The sequence below is a fragment of the Zeugodacus cucurbitae genome, chromosome 2, assembly GCF_028554725.1.
Source record: "Zeugodacus cucurbitae isolate PBARC_wt_2022May chromosome 2, idZeuCucr1.2, whole genome shotgun sequence".
NCBI classification, from domain to species: Eukaryota; Metazoa; Arthropoda; class Insecta; order Diptera; family Tephritidae; genus Zeugodacus; species Zeugodacus cucurbitae.
In genome coordinates this window covers 31,255,649-31,274,776 of record NC_071667.1, presented here as the reverse complement: position 1 = coordinate 31,274,776, position 19,128 = coordinate 31,255,649, and the positions used below count along the sequence as shown (strand labels likewise).

General features: G+C 32.9%; 2 protein-coding genes across 5 annotated transcripts in view; one reads left to right on the top strand and one right to left on the bottom strand.

The window, feature by feature from the left end:
* The window catches only part of Pxd (peroxidase), a 24,428-nt gene extending 11,756 nt beyond the window's left edge, over window positions 1-12,672 (top strand). Inside the window, exons 2-10 of the mRNA XM_011189844.3 lie at window positions 8,184-8,392; window positions 8,531-8,716; window positions 9,734-9,945; window positions 10,024-10,768; window positions 10,824-10,980; window positions 11,079-11,249; window positions 11,301-11,499; window positions 11,950-12,055; window positions 12,153-12,672. Coding sequence (XP_011188146.2) covers window positions 8,184-8,392; window positions 8,531-8,716; window positions 9,734-9,945; window positions 10,024-10,768; window positions 10,824-10,980; window positions 11,079-11,249; window positions 11,301-11,499; window positions 11,950-12,055; window positions 12,153-12,273 — 2,106 coding nt within the window. The 3' untranslated portion in view covers window positions 12,274-12,672. The remainder of the gene's footprint in view (window positions 1-8,183; window positions 8,393-8,530; window positions 8,717-9,733; window positions 9,946-10,023; window positions 10,769-10,823; window positions 10,981-11,078; window positions 11,250-11,300; window positions 11,500-11,949; window positions 12,056-12,152) is intronic.
* LOC105215746 (uncharacterized) lies at window positions 8,221-19,128 on the bottom strand. Of its 4 annotated transcripts, none has more exons than XM_011189846.3 (13): window positions 18,907-19,128; window positions 18,730-18,856; window positions 18,568-18,678; window positions 18,353-18,512; window positions 18,113-18,151; window positions 17,899-18,052; window positions 17,329-17,679; window positions 16,180-17,046; window positions 15,929-16,115; window positions 15,290-15,455; window positions 13,842-13,967; window positions 13,226-13,370; window positions 8,221-13,166 (listed from the first exon to the last, which is right to left on the bottom strand). In XM_011189846.3, the coding sequence occupies exons 1-13, from the start codon at window positions 19,008-19,010 to the stop codon at window positions 12,902-12,904; spliced, it is 2,802 nt and encodes a 933-aa protein (XP_011188148.2). In that variant the 5' UTR covers window positions 19,011-19,128; the 3' UTR covers window positions 8,221-12,901. The 4 variants fall into 4 exon arrangements, with proteins under 4 accessions (XP_011188148.2, XP_028898428.2, XP_054081974.1 ...); XM_029042595.2 differs by having other exon boundaries at window positions 18,730-18,848; window positions 18,907-19,055; XM_054225999.1 differs by having other exon boundaries at window positions 18,747-18,848; window positions 18,907-19,055.

Genomic DNA, 19,128 nt, shown 5'->3' with positions numbered 1-19,128 from the left:
TGGTATAAAGTCCACTATAATGTCAAAAAAACTATGAATAGTTTAAGCGAACATGGGTAAAATATAGTATAAATATAGCGTATAAAACCAAGCGTGGGTAAGGGAGTATAGGGCACTTTATTATAAGGGAAAGATATTCACTAAAGTTAATTAAAATATTTCGGAGAATTACCGATATTTTCAGTAAAAACTCAGCCATTGACACTGAGGTCCACATTTTCAGTATTTGGGGATTAGTGATGCTTGGCTATTTTTAGACGAGCGAAGGTCAAAGTTCATATGCACTATTCGTGCACATTATTTTCCGATATCTTCATTGGTTTCATGGAAAGGCTTAGTAGTTCATAAACCATGGATTCAGACCAAAATGGCATGTCCATTTTCCTTTTTAATACTATTTTTAGTAGAGTTCTTCTGTTCATTAACTTATGTTTGGCCGTGAGCGTGGTTATTACCAAATTTCTCCCATTTTCGTACTACATGATGCAGTGCTAATTGGAAATAACTCCAACAAGTGCGATTGATATAGCGACAGCAGTTTGAAAGTAAACAAAAGAAAACCTAATAAGGGGACATTGCTACTTCCCCAAAATGGCAACTCGTCTCTTCATCCAGAGCAGTTTTATATATATACGTACATAATTCAATTACGATTGTGTGTTAAAAATAAGCGATAGGTATTAATAAAAAAAATATTTTATTACCTATCTTACTTGCCCTTTCGAGAGCACATCATAAATGTACAGAGAACATTACGTTCTGTGCAGTAAATTCACATTTAATTACTAATTATTACATTTAATACTAATTCATTACTAATTTGTACATAAGAGATGTGATAGGAAGTGTTAGTTTAATAAAGTTATTTGAAAATTTTAATATTTTTCTGTTTTTCTAATAATTGTAAAACAACGTTCTCCATTAGGCGTCTCAGTACATTCATCGGCGGCTTCATTACTAGCGCATTGTACCGCTTTACTGATAATTCCAATTGCTTCATTTTGTTGTCTCTACGATACACATTTTTTCTGATTCGTACACTTGTTCAATATGGTCATCCACTTCCGCTTTTTATTTTTATGTCAAGGGCACAAAGTGTGTTCACATTTTATTTTTTATTATGTTGTTTCTAATGGTGATGAATTCTGTAAATATGGTTCCTTTGTAGCAGCTAATCATTTCAATCGAGTTATTGCCATTATGCATATTCAAATTTCCATCTGTCCGTACATACATATTTCAATTTCTATAGTACTATATTAAGTGTAAGATGCAAAGTAGATAATTATGTATGAATATTTTCAGTGTTCAAGTTTGCCACTGTGAAAAGGTGAATGTGGCGGCGCACACAGTTTTTATTCTGCAGACAAACTACTTTACATACATACAGATCTTGTGTATTTAGATTTTTATTTGTACATACTTCTATAAATGTTGCATGTCTTGATTTTCGTGCAGGAGGTCATTGCACAAAAACCACCGTCTAAGTACACACATACATATACATTTTCAATTTGCTCACCGAATTGACGACATTATGCTAAATGTTTGTATGTATGTACATATATGTACAGATTCATATTATGAGCGTAGCATAAGGTGGTAGCATATATTTGCATGTCTGTTGTGAGAAAAGGGCTTATATACATATGTAATAAACATATTTGTATTTATTTATAAATATATACTATATATATGTACATATGTATATCCACATACCTACATACATATGTACAAATTGCATGGAACGATTTTACGATTATTCCCACAATTCTTGACTGATTTCTTTTATAAAACTCGTTTGATATTTGTTCCCAAATGTCAATCGCACGAATGCCGTATTCTTATACTTACTCGCTTTAACCGAAGTCGTGACATACATTTATATATAATAGTATGTTTGTCACAAGCTAACGGGTGATTTTTTTGAGGTTAGGATTTTCATGCATTAGTATTTGACAGATCACGTGGGATTTCAGACATGGTGTCAAAGAGAAAGATGCTCAGTATGCTTTGACATTTCATCATGAATAGACTTACTAACGAGCAACGCTTGCAAATCATTGAATTTTATTACCAAAATCAGTGTTCGGTTCGAAATGTGTTTCGCGCTTTACGTCCGATTTATGGTCTACATAATCGACCAAGTGAGCAAACAATTAATGCGATTGTGACCAAGTTTCGCACTCAGTTTACTTTATTGGACATTAAACCAACCACACGAATGCGTACAGTGCGTACAGAAGAGAATATTGCGTCTGTTTCTGAGAGTGTGGCTGAAGACCGTGAAATGTCGATTCGTCGCCGTTCGCAGCAATTGGGTTTGTGTTATTCGACCACATGGAAGATTTTACGCAAAGATCTTGGTGTAAAACCGTATAAAATACAGCTCGTGCAAGAACTGAAGCCGAACGATCTGCCACAACGTCGAATTTTCAGTGAATGGGCCCTAGAAAAGTTGGCAGAAAATCCGCTTTTTTATCGACAAATTTTGTTCAGCGATGAGGCTCATTTCTGGTTGAATGGCTACGTAAATAAGCAAAATTGCCGCATTTGGGGTGAAGAGCAACCAGAAGCCGTTCAAGAACTGCCCATGCATCCCGAAAAATGCACTGTTTGGTGTGGTTTGTACGCTGGTGGAATCATTGGACCGTATTTTTTCAAAGATGCTGTTGGACGCAACGTTACGGTGAATGGCGATCGCTATCGTTCGATGCTAACAAACTTTTTGTTGCCAAAAATGGAAGAACTGAACTTGGTTGACATGTGGTTTCAACGAGATGGCGCTACATGCCACACAGCTCGCGATTCTATGGCCATTTTGAGGGAAAACTTCGGAGAACAATTCATCTCAAGAAATGGACCCGTAAGTTGGCCACCAAGATCATGCGATTTAACGCCTTTAGACTATTTTTTGTGGGGCTACGTCAAGTCTAAAGTCTACAGAAATAAGCCAGCAACTATTCCAGCTTTGGAAGACAACATTTCCGAAGAAATTCGGGCTATTCCGGCCGAAATGCTCGAAAAAGTTGCCCAAAATTGGACTTTCCGAATGGACCACCTAAGACGCAGCCGCGGTCAACATTTAAATGAAATTATCTTCAAAAAGTAAATGTCATGAACCAATCTAACGTTTCAAATAAAGAACCGATTTTGCAAATTTTATGCGTTTTTTTTTTAAAAAAAGTTATCAAGCTCTTAAAAAATCACCCTTTAATACCAATCGGTATTACCAATAAATGCATAGCAATATAGTGTAAGTTTTCTTAATTGTGATAAATAGAAGCGATTCATTAAAAATGACAATATTCTATAAATTTGTGTAAATAAATATATTTATAAGAAGTAAGGAAAGGCTAAGTTCGGGTGCAACCGAACATTTTATACTCTCGCAATTTATTGATGTAATTTTATAAAGATAACACAATTCGATCCATATATTCGGCATAAAGTTCAATAGAATAACGAAAATCATCATAAATAGTATATGGGGACTGAGGTAATTTCTGAACCGATTTCACGCGTTTTCACCACCAAGATGTAATATATCGAAGACGTTCACTTAATTTTATATTACCTATAATTAGGTATATGAGATCTGGGGGAAGATATGACCCGATTCTAACCATTTCTGGTACAGAGACAAACTGCTATAAGAAAAAATTCAGAGGGAATGAATTAGATTAAAATATCTGAGAGATTTACCTATATTTTCGGTGAAAAATTACCACTGAGTTCTCATGCTCGATAGCCTTGAAAAGTCATGGTCCTATTTTGACAAGTGATGTCACAGCTCAAATACAGTATTTGCGAAAAGTTTTATTCCGCTATCTTCATTGGTTTCTAATGTATATATTATAAAGTGAACGAATCAGAAGAATTCAAAATTGAGTTTAATGGGAAGTAGGCGTGGTTGTGAACCGATTTCGCTCATATTCCACCCGTGTCATCAGGGTGTCAAGAAAGTGTTATATACCGAATTTCATTGAAATCGGTCGAGTAGTTCTTGAGACTTATGGTTTTTGACCCATAGGTGGGCGACGCCAAGCCCATTTTCTATTTTGTAAAAAAATCTCACTGTAGCTTCTTTCTGATATTTCTTCTGAAATTTTACAGTGTTTCTGAAGTTTTTTTTTTAGTGATTTAACGCACTTTTAGTCATTTTCAAAATAACCTTTGTATGGGAGGTGGGCGTGGTTATTATCCGATTTCATTAATTTTTGAACTGTATAAGGAAATGGCTAAAAAAACGACTGCAGAAAGTTTGGTTTATATAGCTTTATTGACGCCCAAAAAAAAATTACATCCAAATGTTCCTCTCCCTAACGCGATCCTATGTTTCAACACTGTATAGGTTTTCAGTTTTCGCCATTTTGTGGGCGTGGCAGTGGACCGATTTTTCCCATCTTCGAAAGCAACCTCCTCAGTTTACCAAGGAATATGTGTTCCAAGTTTCATTAAAATATCTTAATTTTTACTCAAGTTATTCGTTGCACGGACAGACGGACGGACGGATGGATTTCAACTCCACTCGTCATCCTGATCATTTATATATATATATAACCCCATATTTAACTCTTTTATTTCTTGGTGACACCAACAACCGTTATGTGAACAAAACTATAATACTCTGTGCAATATGTTGCGAGAGTATAAAAATATAAAAGCTCCCGGAAAAATTTTATAAATAAATATACAGATTTTTATGTACATACATATGGGCATTTCCGCCAGAAGGTCTACCACAGACAAAATATTAAACATTATTAGAATTACAAAGTTTTTGCATATTTTCATAGGAAAATATCTTTTTTTTTTCATATATTTCTTTATTTATTGAATCTGCTCTTTGGAGCCTAACAATAAGTTATAAAATCTTAATTCTAATTAAATCTAGACAAGCTCAACCAATAGATTGAGTTGTTTTGCTGAAACGTTGCTCCTCAGTGTGCTGGCATATCTCTTCTTTTTAGACGTGATTGATTACAAGAACGTAATAAAGCATTAGCCAATGGGTTTGGGTGATCTCGGAGTTTGGATAAATATTTATTTCTGCTGTTCTCTACGTCTTTCTTTACCATGAGAATACCAAGATCTTTATGGATATTTTCATTACGCATATACCATGGTGAGCACGTGATTGTTCTAAGCATGTTTCATTGGAATCTCTGAATTATATCGATATTGGTTGCACAGGTCGTACCCCACAGTTGGATGCCGTACATCCAAATCGGCTTTATGACCGCGTTGTATAACAGAACTTTGTTGTCTAGGCTAAGTTTTGATTTTTTGTTTAGAAGCCAATTTAAATTTGCAGCTCTTATCTTCATGCAGGTTATTTTGTTCGATATGTGTTTTCTCCACGTGAGCCTTCTATCCAAGTGAATACCAAGATATGTTACTTCAGTCGCTTGGGGTAATAAAATATTGTTCATTTTTACTGCCGGACACATTTTTGGTCTTAAAGTAAATGTAACATGCTTGCACTTCTGTTCATTTACATTTATACGCCAGTTTGCTAGCCATTCTTCGACAAAAATCAAATGGTCTCCTAATACTTTTGATGCTATAATTGGGCATTTGTTTCGGCTCACTAAAGCTGTGTCATCCGCAAAAGTTGATGTCAAAATATTACTAGCTGTTGGAAGGTCTGCTGTATATATTATGTATAGAGTTGGCCCTAAAACACTGCCCTGAGGTACACCAGCTCTTATTGGTCGTTCTTCAGATATGAAGTCTCCTACTTTGACAGTAAACTTTCTATTTTTTAAATAAGACTCCAAGGTTAAATAAGACGGGTTTTATAAAAGCCCGTCATGCCACACTTTATCGAACGCCTGAGCCACATCTAGAAATATAGCAGAACAGTACTCTCTATACTCGAACGCCCTTCTGATTTCGTTAGTAATTCTATTTACTTGTTCTACAGTGCCATGTTTTGCACGAAAACCGAATTGGTGCGTTGGTATTACATTATTTTCATGGAGGGAAGGAGACATCTTTGATAGTAACACTTTTTCAAATATTTTAGAAAGACAGGGTAGAAGACTGATTGGTCTGTATGAAGACGGCTGTGTCAAGTCTTTACCTGGTTTCTCTATCATGATGATCTGCGACTTTTTCCATGAACTTGGATAGTACCCGAAACTTAGAATAGCGTTAAAGAGCAAGGAGAGTACTGTTAAAGCAATATTTGGTAACTCAATTAGCGTTTTTGGAGTAATTTTATCGTGTCCTGCCGACTTTTTTGGATTCAGCTCTTTTATGATTTTAATAATTTCAGAAGATGACGTTTGAATAGACCCAAGCGACTCGTTAGCGCTATTGGAGATGATTGGCAGCTTAAAGCTGTTCTTTGGGCACCTACCTTTTCTAGGTGATTTGCAAAACAATTTGCCTTATCCTCGTCACTTCGGGCCCAGTTTCCACCCAAGCCTCTTATAGGCAAGTTGGAGTCGACTGGAGGCTTCATTGACTTTTGGGCTTTCCAAAGAGAATTTCCTTTGTTTGAATTTGGACACAGTTTCTTTATATAATTGTGAAAATATCTAAATTTATTGATATTAAATTAATTTTAAATTAATTCATAACCAATTATGAGATATACCAAAACCAATTCGAATAGGAGGTACTTTTCTCATTTCGATTTTTCTACTGCATTTGTTTTTTCGTCAAAATTGTTAAAGAAACATATCATGTATAATTTTTTGCTAAGGGTACAAAGATCCAAATAAAATGCATAAGAAAGCTTGCGATTGCAAATAACTGTAAGTTTTTGCTCTCTTATTATCCTATATTTTAATGTCCCGTGCGACATCAAAAAACAACACTTATTCCCACTGCATCGCAAATAAAAGCAGCAAGCTCGCCAAATTTTGGGTATAAACAGTAAACTTGTATACAATTAAAATAAAAAAAACAAAAACAGAAGATTTGTAGTTTTGGTAACTACTTAAAATTGGTCCCGTGCGACATCGTAGGTGTGGAATTTAAAAATTTAAAATTATTTTTTGTCTTATAAAATTTACTTAAGTATGTAAATAGATACATTTACATTAATTATTTACATATGAGCAAAACCCGCACTTTAAATTCCACTAAAATAACTATTCGAATAGATTTTGGCGAAAATTATAGGCTTCCAAATCAAAATAAGAGTGCTCATTTTAACAAGGTTGTAAGGGAAAATCGTTTGCTTTTAAAAGTGACAAGTTAACGCATGAAATATTATTTTCTTGATAAATCTCTTAACTAAAATTAAGAAATCCTTTAGTTGCTTTTCTAAAATATTTATTTTTTTAAGGTAACTGCTCTCAGTTTAAAAACAAATTTGTATTATCAAGCCTGGTTGATTTTATAAAATAATTAAAATACTCTTCATTAGAATAGAATTTTTTTGTAAGGAGCCGTCGATGGAGTGGGAGCAGTTATCAAAAGGAAAGTCTGGCAGATAACGAAATCCAAAAAAAATTATACCCGAAGACAGCATTTTCTGAAAAAAAATGTATTTCACATTCATAATACTATTTTCATTTCATACTATAGAATTTTTGTTGTGTTTCTCGTTGGATATTAGTTAAAATAAATAAATAAATACATTTACTACTTTTTTAAGCCATTTTATTGGACTTGTTGTTAAATAATTCCGTATTATAAAACAAAATCAACATAAATATTATGATGGAAAAAAATGTCCCGTGCGACATGTCCCGTGCGAATGTGGTTAATAATTAATTTAAAAAAAAACTATAAATTATTTTTGGATGAAATTCATACCATCTTTATAGGCCATCAATGCGCAACATTTTACAATCAAAAACATTTGAATATTGCCTCACAATTCGCTGAAATCGCCGTTTGAATCGTTGTTCCCAAAAACGACTTCCATTTTTTGTCCCGTGCGAATGCCTTGGTTTTTTGCAATTATCTTGAAAATGAAAACCGTTCCAAAATCAACCTTAACACTAAATGTAGAGCTAATGAAGGGCTATTAAAAAATCCTACTGTCAAAATTAAAAAACATTTTTGTTCATACTTTTTTTTAGTTGAAAGGTGTACGATTGTCCCGTTCGACATGGCGGAAATGCCCATATGCATATATAAGTAGACTAGATTTACTAAAATTGTTATAAATTAAATTTATAATAATTATAATATTTTCTGTTTTGTTATTTCCATTGCAGATGGTTTGTAAAGTCAGCATATACATCTTTATTATATTAGTGTCAAGAAGATGCCTAACTGAAGGATTGAGTAAAATTTCAAGTTCAGGATACCATATTGTTCACAGTGAAAATTCATTCCATCAAGCGTTTGAGTTTCATCAAGGGAACGCACCACGCTATCAAAGTCCACCTCCCCCACCAATACTGCTGTCAAATGGAATACAAGGGTATGAATACATACATAACGAAACATAAAACATTGCCGTGTTGCTGCATTTCAATACCAAATGCTTATTCAAATATGCTCGTTTCAATATTTTGGCAAATGATTATAGAAAAAAATATGTTGTAAATAATCCTTTTAGCACAACGTCTCCCGCGCAAAGCAACCCATTTGCTCAGTTCAATCCGGCTTATGGCGCGCATTTTCCTATCGGTGGCGAAGCAATATGTGCCATGACTCCAGCTAGATGCGAGAATTCGGCGTACCGAAGCATGGATGGATCCTGTAATCATTTGGATAATCCACCGGTGGGAGTTGCCAATTCAAGGTACGTTGTATTTTTTGTTGTGTGGTATTTGCTGCTGCTCGGAAGGGGGACAAATAAATGTTCTCACAGATTTCAAATTAGTCCAATTAGAAAAATTAGAATTTTCAGTAATTTTTTTGCTATTAAATCATGTTATTTTACAAAAGTAATAATTGACATTATTAAACAATGGTTTGACTTGAAGTCACGAAAATTTGAAAAAAAAATTATAATTTCCAAACTTATAGCTGTTTGTGTTGACCCAGTTCCAAAAAAAGGTCATTGCGGTGACAATCATTGGAGATTCATCTATAAGTCCTTGGAGATTCATCTAAAATCAGACAGTTAAGAAAAAAATAGTTAGGTATAAATAGACAATTCTATGCCTGATCTAAGCTTTTTTGTTTTTGTTCTTTTCAAAAATTAACAAAATGGCAGCCTCGGGAAATAATTTTCTACATTTTCGGTTAATTGATCATAAAAAATCTAAATTAAAAAAGCTTCGATCAGGTCCAGTATTATTATGTATTCCAAAAGATGTATAAATTTCATTAAAATCTACCGAACGGGTTTCGAGTTATAGTTGTCACCGGTTCAAAAAACATAGTTTTGAGAAAAACGCATTTAAAGTTTGATTCTAGCGTTTTGGAGTACCCGAGCGCTCTTGTTATTTGTCGAATAACTCAAAAAGTAATTATCGGATAAACTTCAAATATTCAGGGAATATGTAGTTTTAAGACAATACACTTAACGAAAATGAAATGGAAATCCTGACTACCCCTAACCCATTAACAACTATCAAATTCTTACTGAACGTGATACCATTATACCTTTTGCTTCGAAATCGGTCTCAGGCTCGAAACTGGCGGCGAAGTAATCGCCATCAGTCTTACAGTTGGCCAATTATTAGATTTAATCCTTCTCAAGTTGGCTTTAAACAGTATTGTCTTGTTGAGGGTACGCGATCAGCCGATAAATTAGTACTCATTTTGGTTTTGATTTTGTAATAAAAAATAATTGAGTATTGCAATGTTTTAGGTATGGACGACTTCTATCACCAAAATACGGAGATGGGATTTCATTGCCAACGCGTTCAATAACTGGTGAAGAATTGCCAAATGCCAGGCTAATTTCACTTGTTGTCTTCGGTGAAATGGACGTTCCAGATCCGCATTTTACTCTAGTCAATATGCAATGGGGCCAGATAATGACACACGATATGAGTATGCAGGCTGGAGGAACACAAGCCAGTAAGCATTTTTTTGTAATTTTTGTCTGGTTAAATTTTACGCCTTAATATTTTTTCACATTACTCTCTTTGCATATAGAAAAGCATCCAACGCGCTGTTGTACTGACAATGGTCGCCTAATAGCATCGAATGAAGCTCACGCAACATGTTATCCTATAATTGTGCCACCCAATGATCCCGCATACTCACAAGTAGGCACTGAGTGTCTGGATTTTGTGCGTACACTAACAGATCGTGATATTAAATGTCTTTATGAGCAAGGTCCAGCAGAACAATTGACTGCTGTAACATCATACGCGGATCTCTCATTAGTTTACGGCAATTCTATTCAACAAAATAGTGAGATCCGGGCTTTTCAGGGCGGCCGTATGCGCGTTGTTCAAAGGAATGGTGCCGAATATCTCCCTCCATCGCGCAATGCTTCTAGCGACTGTGATGCCGCGCCACCTGGTGAAGTCTGTTATCAAGCGGGTGACATTCGTGTGAATCAAAATCCCGGTTTAACTATTTTACACACTATTTTACTCAGAGAACATAATCGCATTGCCGATGCACTGGCTAAACTTAATCCGCATTACAATGATCGCACACTATTTCAAGAGGCACGCAAAATAAATATTGCTCAATATCAACATATTAGTTACTACGAGTGGTTGCCTATATTTCTAGGAGCCGAAAATATGTTAAAGAATCGACTCATTTACAAAACCTCATCTCGAAATTTCATTAACGATTTCGATAGCTCAATTGATCCATCTGTCTTGAATGAACACGCGACCGCTGCTTTTAGGTATTTTCATTCACAAATAGAAGGTCGTCTTGAGTAAGTAAAAATTTTACTTATTTCTTTGTATATGTATAAGACTCGCTATTTTTAGTTTGGTTTCTGAATTGCGATCAGTATTGGGATCACTGCGATTAAGCGATTGGATGAATCGTCCAGCCATTATTGAAGTCGGCGACAATTTCGACTCGTTAACTCGAGGTCATGCGACACAACCCCAAGAGCTAACCGACATCAATTTTGACAGAGAGGTATGAAAATTAATAGAATAATTTCTCTTAATAAATGTCCATTTATGTCGTTGCGCATTTATTGGTAAAAAACTATTTTTTCGCTCTTAACTTTATAGATAAAGCATTTCTTATTGAGACGCAACATGCCGTTCGGCGGTGATCTGAGGGCTATTGATATTCAGCGAAATCGGGACCATGGATTGGCGTCTTACAATGACTTAAGAGAATTTTGTGGTGTAAAACGCGCAAATAGCTGGGAGGATTATAGCGATCTTATTGAACTCGATGTATGTAATGTCTTTTAAAAATAGGCTAAAATATATACTGTTATTTTGTAGGTTATTGAAAAAATGAAAACCTTATATGCAAGCCACGAGGATGTAGATCTTACTGTGGGTGGATCAGTGGAGGCTCATGTGGCTGGCGCACTTGCTGGCCCCACGTTCCTATGCATTCTTACCGAACAATTCTATCGTACACGCGTTGGTGATCGGTTCTGGTATGAAAATGGCGACCGATTGACTGGATTTACTGAAGGTAATATTATTATTTTTACTTGATATATGTATGTATATATTTTTATAAGTTCATATACATATATTGACGCTCAATGACCAACGGAGTATCGTGTATAAAGTAAATTAATTTTATACATTATATTCAGCACATACAAATTGTATTATGCATTATATTCCATTTTATATCACCAGTTGTCAATCTAAACCAGTCTTTATTATTTAAAAGCCTGTATAATTTGAATAACGCTTAATAAAATGTTTTTTTTTTGTATTATTTTTCGATGCGTACAAAAAATTTAAACACAATACTTTGCATATTTTAAGCATTTTGCCTTTTTTGAACTCAATGCTTCGTACTGGTACAAAGCAATATGCAACTCAATAATAGATATATTTACATATATAATTTTTTGCTGAGCTTTATATTCACTTTATGATTAAAAATAAAATATTAAATAATTTTTTTTAGAACAACTGTCCGAAATTCGCAAAGCCAGCATGGCTCGTTTACTGTGCGATAATGGCAATCAAATCGCATCAATCCAGCCCCAAGCTTTCATAACCATTTCTAAATCGTAAGTAATAACAGTAACCGTCTGCATAAAATATAATTTTATTTTAACAAAATATTACACAAGACTATAATTACATAATTGTTAAAACTTATTCCAGAAACCCCGTTATGCCATGCGCCGATATTCAGCAAGTTGATTTGACAAAGTGGATTGATCAGAAACCATTTGTGTCAACTAGTGATACTTTAAGTGGAATTCCATATCATTATGGTAAATGATGAAAGTAATGCACCAAGCTAAATGCAACCAGATATTTTGAAGAGTATTATTCACATAGAGAAATTTTAACAATTTGTTTAGCATTAAAACGTGTTTATTTAACGATATATGTTTTAAACATGAGCATTTTTAATAGTTTTAATATTACGTAAATAACGTGCTATCTTAAATCTATGGTTTCAACAAAAAATGTTCTCATAGATTGAGACATGTATGCGGAGAATTCAAGACGAACTCCTAAAAGAATTTATTATTAATAATTATATAATTTTTGTAGCAGAAAATGTACGAAATATATACATACAATTCTTTGTCTCTACGTAAACTATATTACCAATATAAAATATATATATATATAAAACAAACGTTGAACAATTAATAAAATATAGTAAAAATAATTACTTCGCGTAAACATAGAAATTATTAACCGGACTTCATGTAAGTACATTTTTACAATATTATGCACAAAAATCAACAAAGTTGACACAAGCACTTTAGTGACTAATAATTAAACAATTTATACTTAAACTGAAACCAACATTATTCAAGATACGAAAACTATCTTCTTCATATGTGCGTCACGAATTTACATTTAAATTTTAATGAAATAAATGTCTTTAACTACAATCAAATATTTTCAGCAGCCAAGTTAGTTAGATTTTCTGTTTCGCTTCTTATGCTCTTATTTTCTTCGGAAATAGACGTATTAAGTTTGGAACCAATGTAATGAAGGTTCTCTTTCCATTTCTTGAAAATCTTTATCTCATCATATATCTCAGTATATTCCTTGGTATCTCTTTTTAATAGACACAGCTTCTCACGCTGGCCATTTAGTACATATAAAGCAAATTGACAAAGGTCTTCCAAAAAACATAGAGGCATTGGGTTAAGTCTAAAAGAGTTTATGATTACGAGAAATTTAAAATATTCACAACAAAAGGAAAAACTCACTTTTCATCGACATTGTAATGCATGATAATTTTTATTATTAGTAGCATTTCAGAATAAAAAGAAAACCAAAGGAAATCTGTGTCGTAATGCTGAGCAGTGTTCATTTTAATTTCGTTCAAAACCTGATACGATTGTTGAGCAAAATCTACATAACCAAAAAATAAAATTAAAATTAATTAGAAGATTAGTAGACCGTGAAATACTTTAGACCCACATTATTTTCTTTTGTAAGAATAATTTTATACATATTAAATATTGTGTTTATTTAATGAGAATATGGATTTTATGGGAACATAGTTTTACCGTAAATGAAAAGACATTTTCCACGTTAACATTTTGCATTAAGTTAGAATAAATCCTCATCTAAAATTACTAACAAGACAATATTGAGAAATATATTTTTGATTTGATATTGGCAAATTTCTTTTTAAACGATATCTATTTAAATGAATTGAATAAAAAATATAAATTTAATTTAAAAATAATAATAATAAAAACTGCACAATATTGAGACAAAACGATTTCGACTAAAAGAAAGCAGTTCATATATATCGCATATATATTTTTAAGTGGTACAGCTAACACTAGCAGTTTGTTTAAAATATATTATACGTACTTTTTAATGCTAGATATCTTGCATATCTCAGTTCAACTTGAATGCGATGTTCATTCGAAGGAACGAAGTGATTCTTAATGCGCAGATAAAGTATAGAATTTATTAAATACAGTTTCCTTTCATCAGCTGCAAACATAGCAAATGAATAATCCAATTTTAATTATTTTTTTCATTACAGGAAATAAACTAATTAAATTAAATATTAACCAGGTGTGTTAAAAAAAACGGTAATTTTCGTTTTTGAAAAAAAAAAAATGTTATCATTCGTCTACATAAATGTTGTCGCCTTTTAGTAGTCCTCATTCCATACTATGCACACGTGCCAAGGGTACTTCCTGTCAATCCAAACACATCCCAAACTCGATTTCTGGGATTCAGCGTTTTTTTCTATGCTGGTAAAACGACGGCGTTTTAAGGTTCTGTTTAATTTTGTATACAGGAACAAGTAAGGAAAGGCTAAGTTCGGGTGTAGCCGAACATTTTATACTCTCGCTATTTATTGATGAAATTTTATTAAGTTAACACAATTCGACCCATGTATTCGGCAAAAGTCCATTCGAATAACGAAAATCATCATATATAGTATATAAGTGCTGAGGTAATTCCTGAACCGATTTTACCCATTTTCACCACCAAGACACACTATATCCAAGACTGTACGCTCATTTTATTTTGCTAAGATATATCACATATTAACCTATACATGCAGAGTAAAGCCCACCGCATTTTCGAAAAGCCATATATCAGTTACATATATGGGAGCTAAGGGACACCCTGCCCAATTTCTATTTATTAAAAATAAATCTGGGTGGAGCTTCCTTCTGCCATTTCTTCTGGAAATTTAGTGTTTCTAATGTTTTTCGTTAGTGAGTTAATGCACTTTTAGTAATTTTAAACATAACCTTTGTATCGGATGTGAGCGTGTGGTTATTACCTGATTTCACCTATTTTTATGGAGTGTTAAGGGAAGTGACTGCAGATAGTTTGGTTTATACAGCTTTATTGGTTTGCGAGATAAATGCAAAAACCCTTTCCAAAAAAATAATTACATCCAAATGTACCTCTTCATAGTCCGATCCCTTGATTCGGTTTCCGCCAAGATTCGTCAAGACATATTAATTTTTACTCAATTTATCCGTTGCACGGATAGACGGACAGACAGACATCCGGATTTTAATATCGTCTCGTCATCGTGATCATTTTAATATACTTAGTCCTATATCTAACTCGTTTAGTTTCATGACTTACAAACAACCGTTATGTGAACAGAACTATCAACCTTTTGGCAATTATACTGGGATAGCGGTACGCAATAGGGGTGGTAAGGCTAAATATTTGGAAATATATATGTATATCGTGATTCAATACAATATAAATCAGCAATTAATCAATGTTTTCGACATACTATTTTTAATACATATATATATAATATACTAAATAATACATACATTCAGGATTCGTAAGGGATTCAATGGTATGTTCCATTACTGCCACTTCCTTTCGATATTTTAATAGCAAGATGTTGAAATTTTTTCCACATTTGGAACATTTTTCTTGACTCGGAGTTAAAATGTGCGCAGGACAGGTTGCACAATAAATACCTTGTCGGATATCCTAAAAACAAAATTGTAAATGTAAAATTAAAAATCTGATTGATTTAAATATTTAACCCTTATTTCTGTTGTAATTGTACGCGAATGTTTTATTATAGATTACAATTTGTTATGGTAGTATGACTAGTTATAAAAATATGAAAGTACTTTTATAATAAAAGGAAAAATGAAAACCTAAATTAAATTAATAAAAAAAATTAAGTTAGAGTTCAACTTAAACACACTTCTAAAAAATACACACGGTACAAAGAGATGGCGACTCAGTTGCCCATTATAGCCGTAGATATCCATTTATAATGCATTTTTTTGGTATACGGTCTAATACAGATACACAGTGGGAACATTAAACTTTTTTTTAGTTCTCTATTTACTGATTAAGTGAACAAAACTAACAAGAGCCTTTACAACAACACTGCTTTAGAATGTCAGATATCGTAATTTTATATATTTTACAAATACAATAATGAAACTTACGATAGACTCGGTTTCCACAGGAATCTGACAAACTTTACACTGACATTGAATATTTATATGCTTCAAAAATGCAGTCCTCTCCATACGAGTATGCCGCATAAAATTTGCTTTGTATGAAACAACTAACTCCTCTCCTTTTTTTATATCTCGTATGGTTGTTCCCATTAGCAAACCATTATCAAGTAAACTAAAGAGGGAATTATGATAAATAATTTAGTTATATGTATATTAAATGAAACGGTTAGACCTACACAATATTCACATTTGGATTACATGAATGTTTGAATTTTCGTAGAGTAGGGCATTGTAGTGATAATATCTGATGCACCTGATTAAAGCGTACTCCCAACTGTAAGAAGTAATCCAAGAAGTGTATGTGAAAATTACTCACAAATGAGCGTACGAATTTGCGGCGTTCCATACGTGACATTTCCGCTATTGACACACTTATTGATTTGAAAGAAGTTGGTATATCAGCCATCTCACCATACATTATATATTGCATGTCACTTGGGCTAAAATATAGTTCCACTAACTTATCTTTGAATGTAGAAAGCGGTCGTTCTATGAAATTACATAACTGTGTGTGTTTAAGTGGCGCAAAATTCGTAATAACCATATTTCCTTGTTCTTCTGAAATTCCCAAAGACCGTGTAGAGAACTCAATAATTTCTGCTTCGGCTATATTGAAACGTTCGCTTATGCTTTCCGTATTCTCCAACCGAACTGGATTTATAATTTTTGTCCATTCTGCAATTTGTTCATAAACTGTTTTATAAGACTCTTTTATCCTCATCAACGGAACCAGAAATTCGAAATCGAAGGTGTTCAAAAGTAAATGGCAGAAGAGCCGCATCAATATGACACCGACTACAACCATTTTTTCCGTATCCCGTATTCGAAGTTTTTTGTAAAACCGCTGTAGCAAGTTGGCTTTTCTGAATATAAACATTGTTAAACGAAATGCTGTTACAATCAATGTGGCATATTGCATATTGTTTATTTGCTTGTAATTTGGTTTAACTCGCAATATATTGATCATAAAACCAAACTCCGAGTTCTCAATATCCACGCTCTCCCAAATCTTTTCCAAAATATCTGCTGCCGACGTTGGCTTCCTGTAAGAAAGGCACAAAAATTAAATATAAAGGAAAATCTATTCTTTCAGTTGTCCGCTTTTATGTTGCTTTAGATAGTATTTTGTTAAACAATTTATGTTAATAAAATAACTATGAAGTTATGTATATTTGAATATTTCATTAAAGTGCACATAATTTTGAAGTGTAATTCAGTATAATCATATTTTACTTATATTCATATAGATATGATTTTTTGGTTGTTCTCTAGCCATACTTCTGGCTATTACTTTAATGGCTGTACATACATATCTCATCACTTACCGAAATGTTTTTTGGGAGAAGACGTGTTCATCGAGGTGCATGGATACCTTTATAAATAAACGGTACAGATCTCGCGCATCCAAAATATATACTATAAGACTTTTATATGCGGCACATTCGTACTGATGTATCCTTTGATCTTTTTCAATGCAAGTAATTGAGCAATATGTTTTATAGCGGCAATGCAGACAAGTATAGGCTGTACTTGTGCTGTACAAACATAGTTCACATTGAACTAATGGCACATTGACACTTGTACTCAAGGGTTTTTCTAATAAAACAGCACTTCCTTTAGGCAAATCAACTTTGGGATAAACACCGTAAAATTTTCTTTCGTTTTGCTCGATATTTCTGAAATTAAAATAATAAAAATAATATTATATTTAAATATTTAAACGTATATCTTGATATGAATATACATACTTGTATATACCAATATATACGACATATATAACGTATCTACATGTCAAAGTATATAGAGGGAGAATTCAACATGTATTTATTGCAATGAGTACTAATTTTTTTTTACCCAAGTAGTGTGTTTAATTCCGGAATGTTTTATATACATACATGTAAGTGCAAGCTGAAGACATTGGCTTAATTTCTTTCCTCTCATTAAATCCTAGATATGGCACATCTTGCCATGGGGTATTAGATTTGGGAGCCATATTGTTGAAATCATCTAGTTCACGTTTAAAATTGCTAATATGGGTGTTAATTTTTTCTAAACGAATTGCAAATTAAATGATTATGTTTTACAGACATAGGTTTATTTACAACCTACCCAATATACCATAATTGGAGTTTTCTTTTGATAATTTGTCTGTTAAAAAATAATAAACATAATAAAATAAATATTATTTAAAAATTTAAAACCACCTTGATATCCGAGTCGGACAATATAGTTTCAATTTAGAATTTATATATTATGTTTTTTTTACTAAAAAAAATTAATGTTAAAACGTATATGCTCGCAATCTCGTTGTATTTCGGTGGTAGGGTAAAAATATGTTATTGTAAGCACCTTTATATTTATTATAAGAACTCATATGCTTTTTTGATTTTTCATAATGTCGCAGTAAATAATAAGCTATAGTAAGACTTCCATGTATTTCACATAACTGCGCATAATCGTTCCTTTCTTTAATTGAATATAGAAACATTTCGTAATCATTTATAGCTCCCTGGAAAACAAACTCTATTGTTTTTGTGCAAATTGCAAAATTATGATTAATTTACCTCTAAGTAATTTTTTTGAAGATACCAGCCCCCTCGCATTTTTAAGGCTTGTTCCAAAGCGTCGGATTCCTTTGGTGCACTTAATATCAAGTTATTAAGTAACATTAAACCCTATTGTTATAAATTTTGATTAGATTTTCACAATAAAGAGACCATAATCACCTCTAAATATTGCTCACTATATACCAGCCGTTGAGCATCTTCAATCTGATTGGGAACAATCTTTCTTTTTCTATTCCCGAAATTTTCTGCTTCTTCATCCAAGGTAGATAAGAACGATTCTGTTTCTCTAAATAAATATTTTAATCATAATTTTCATTATACTATTGCATTGCTTACTCTATATTTCTTTCGTTCATTGTTTTTTCAAATAGGGTATGTTCCGGTGTATCACGATTCCAATACACGGAAGGCGTTGGCAATAGCAGTGGTATACGGTGCATATTTTACAAAATAACCAAAATCTAAATCTTTACCAATAAAAATCACTAAAAATATAATATGAATTTAAAATATCATGCAACGGAGTTTAAAATAACGGGATAAAGTAAATACACGACA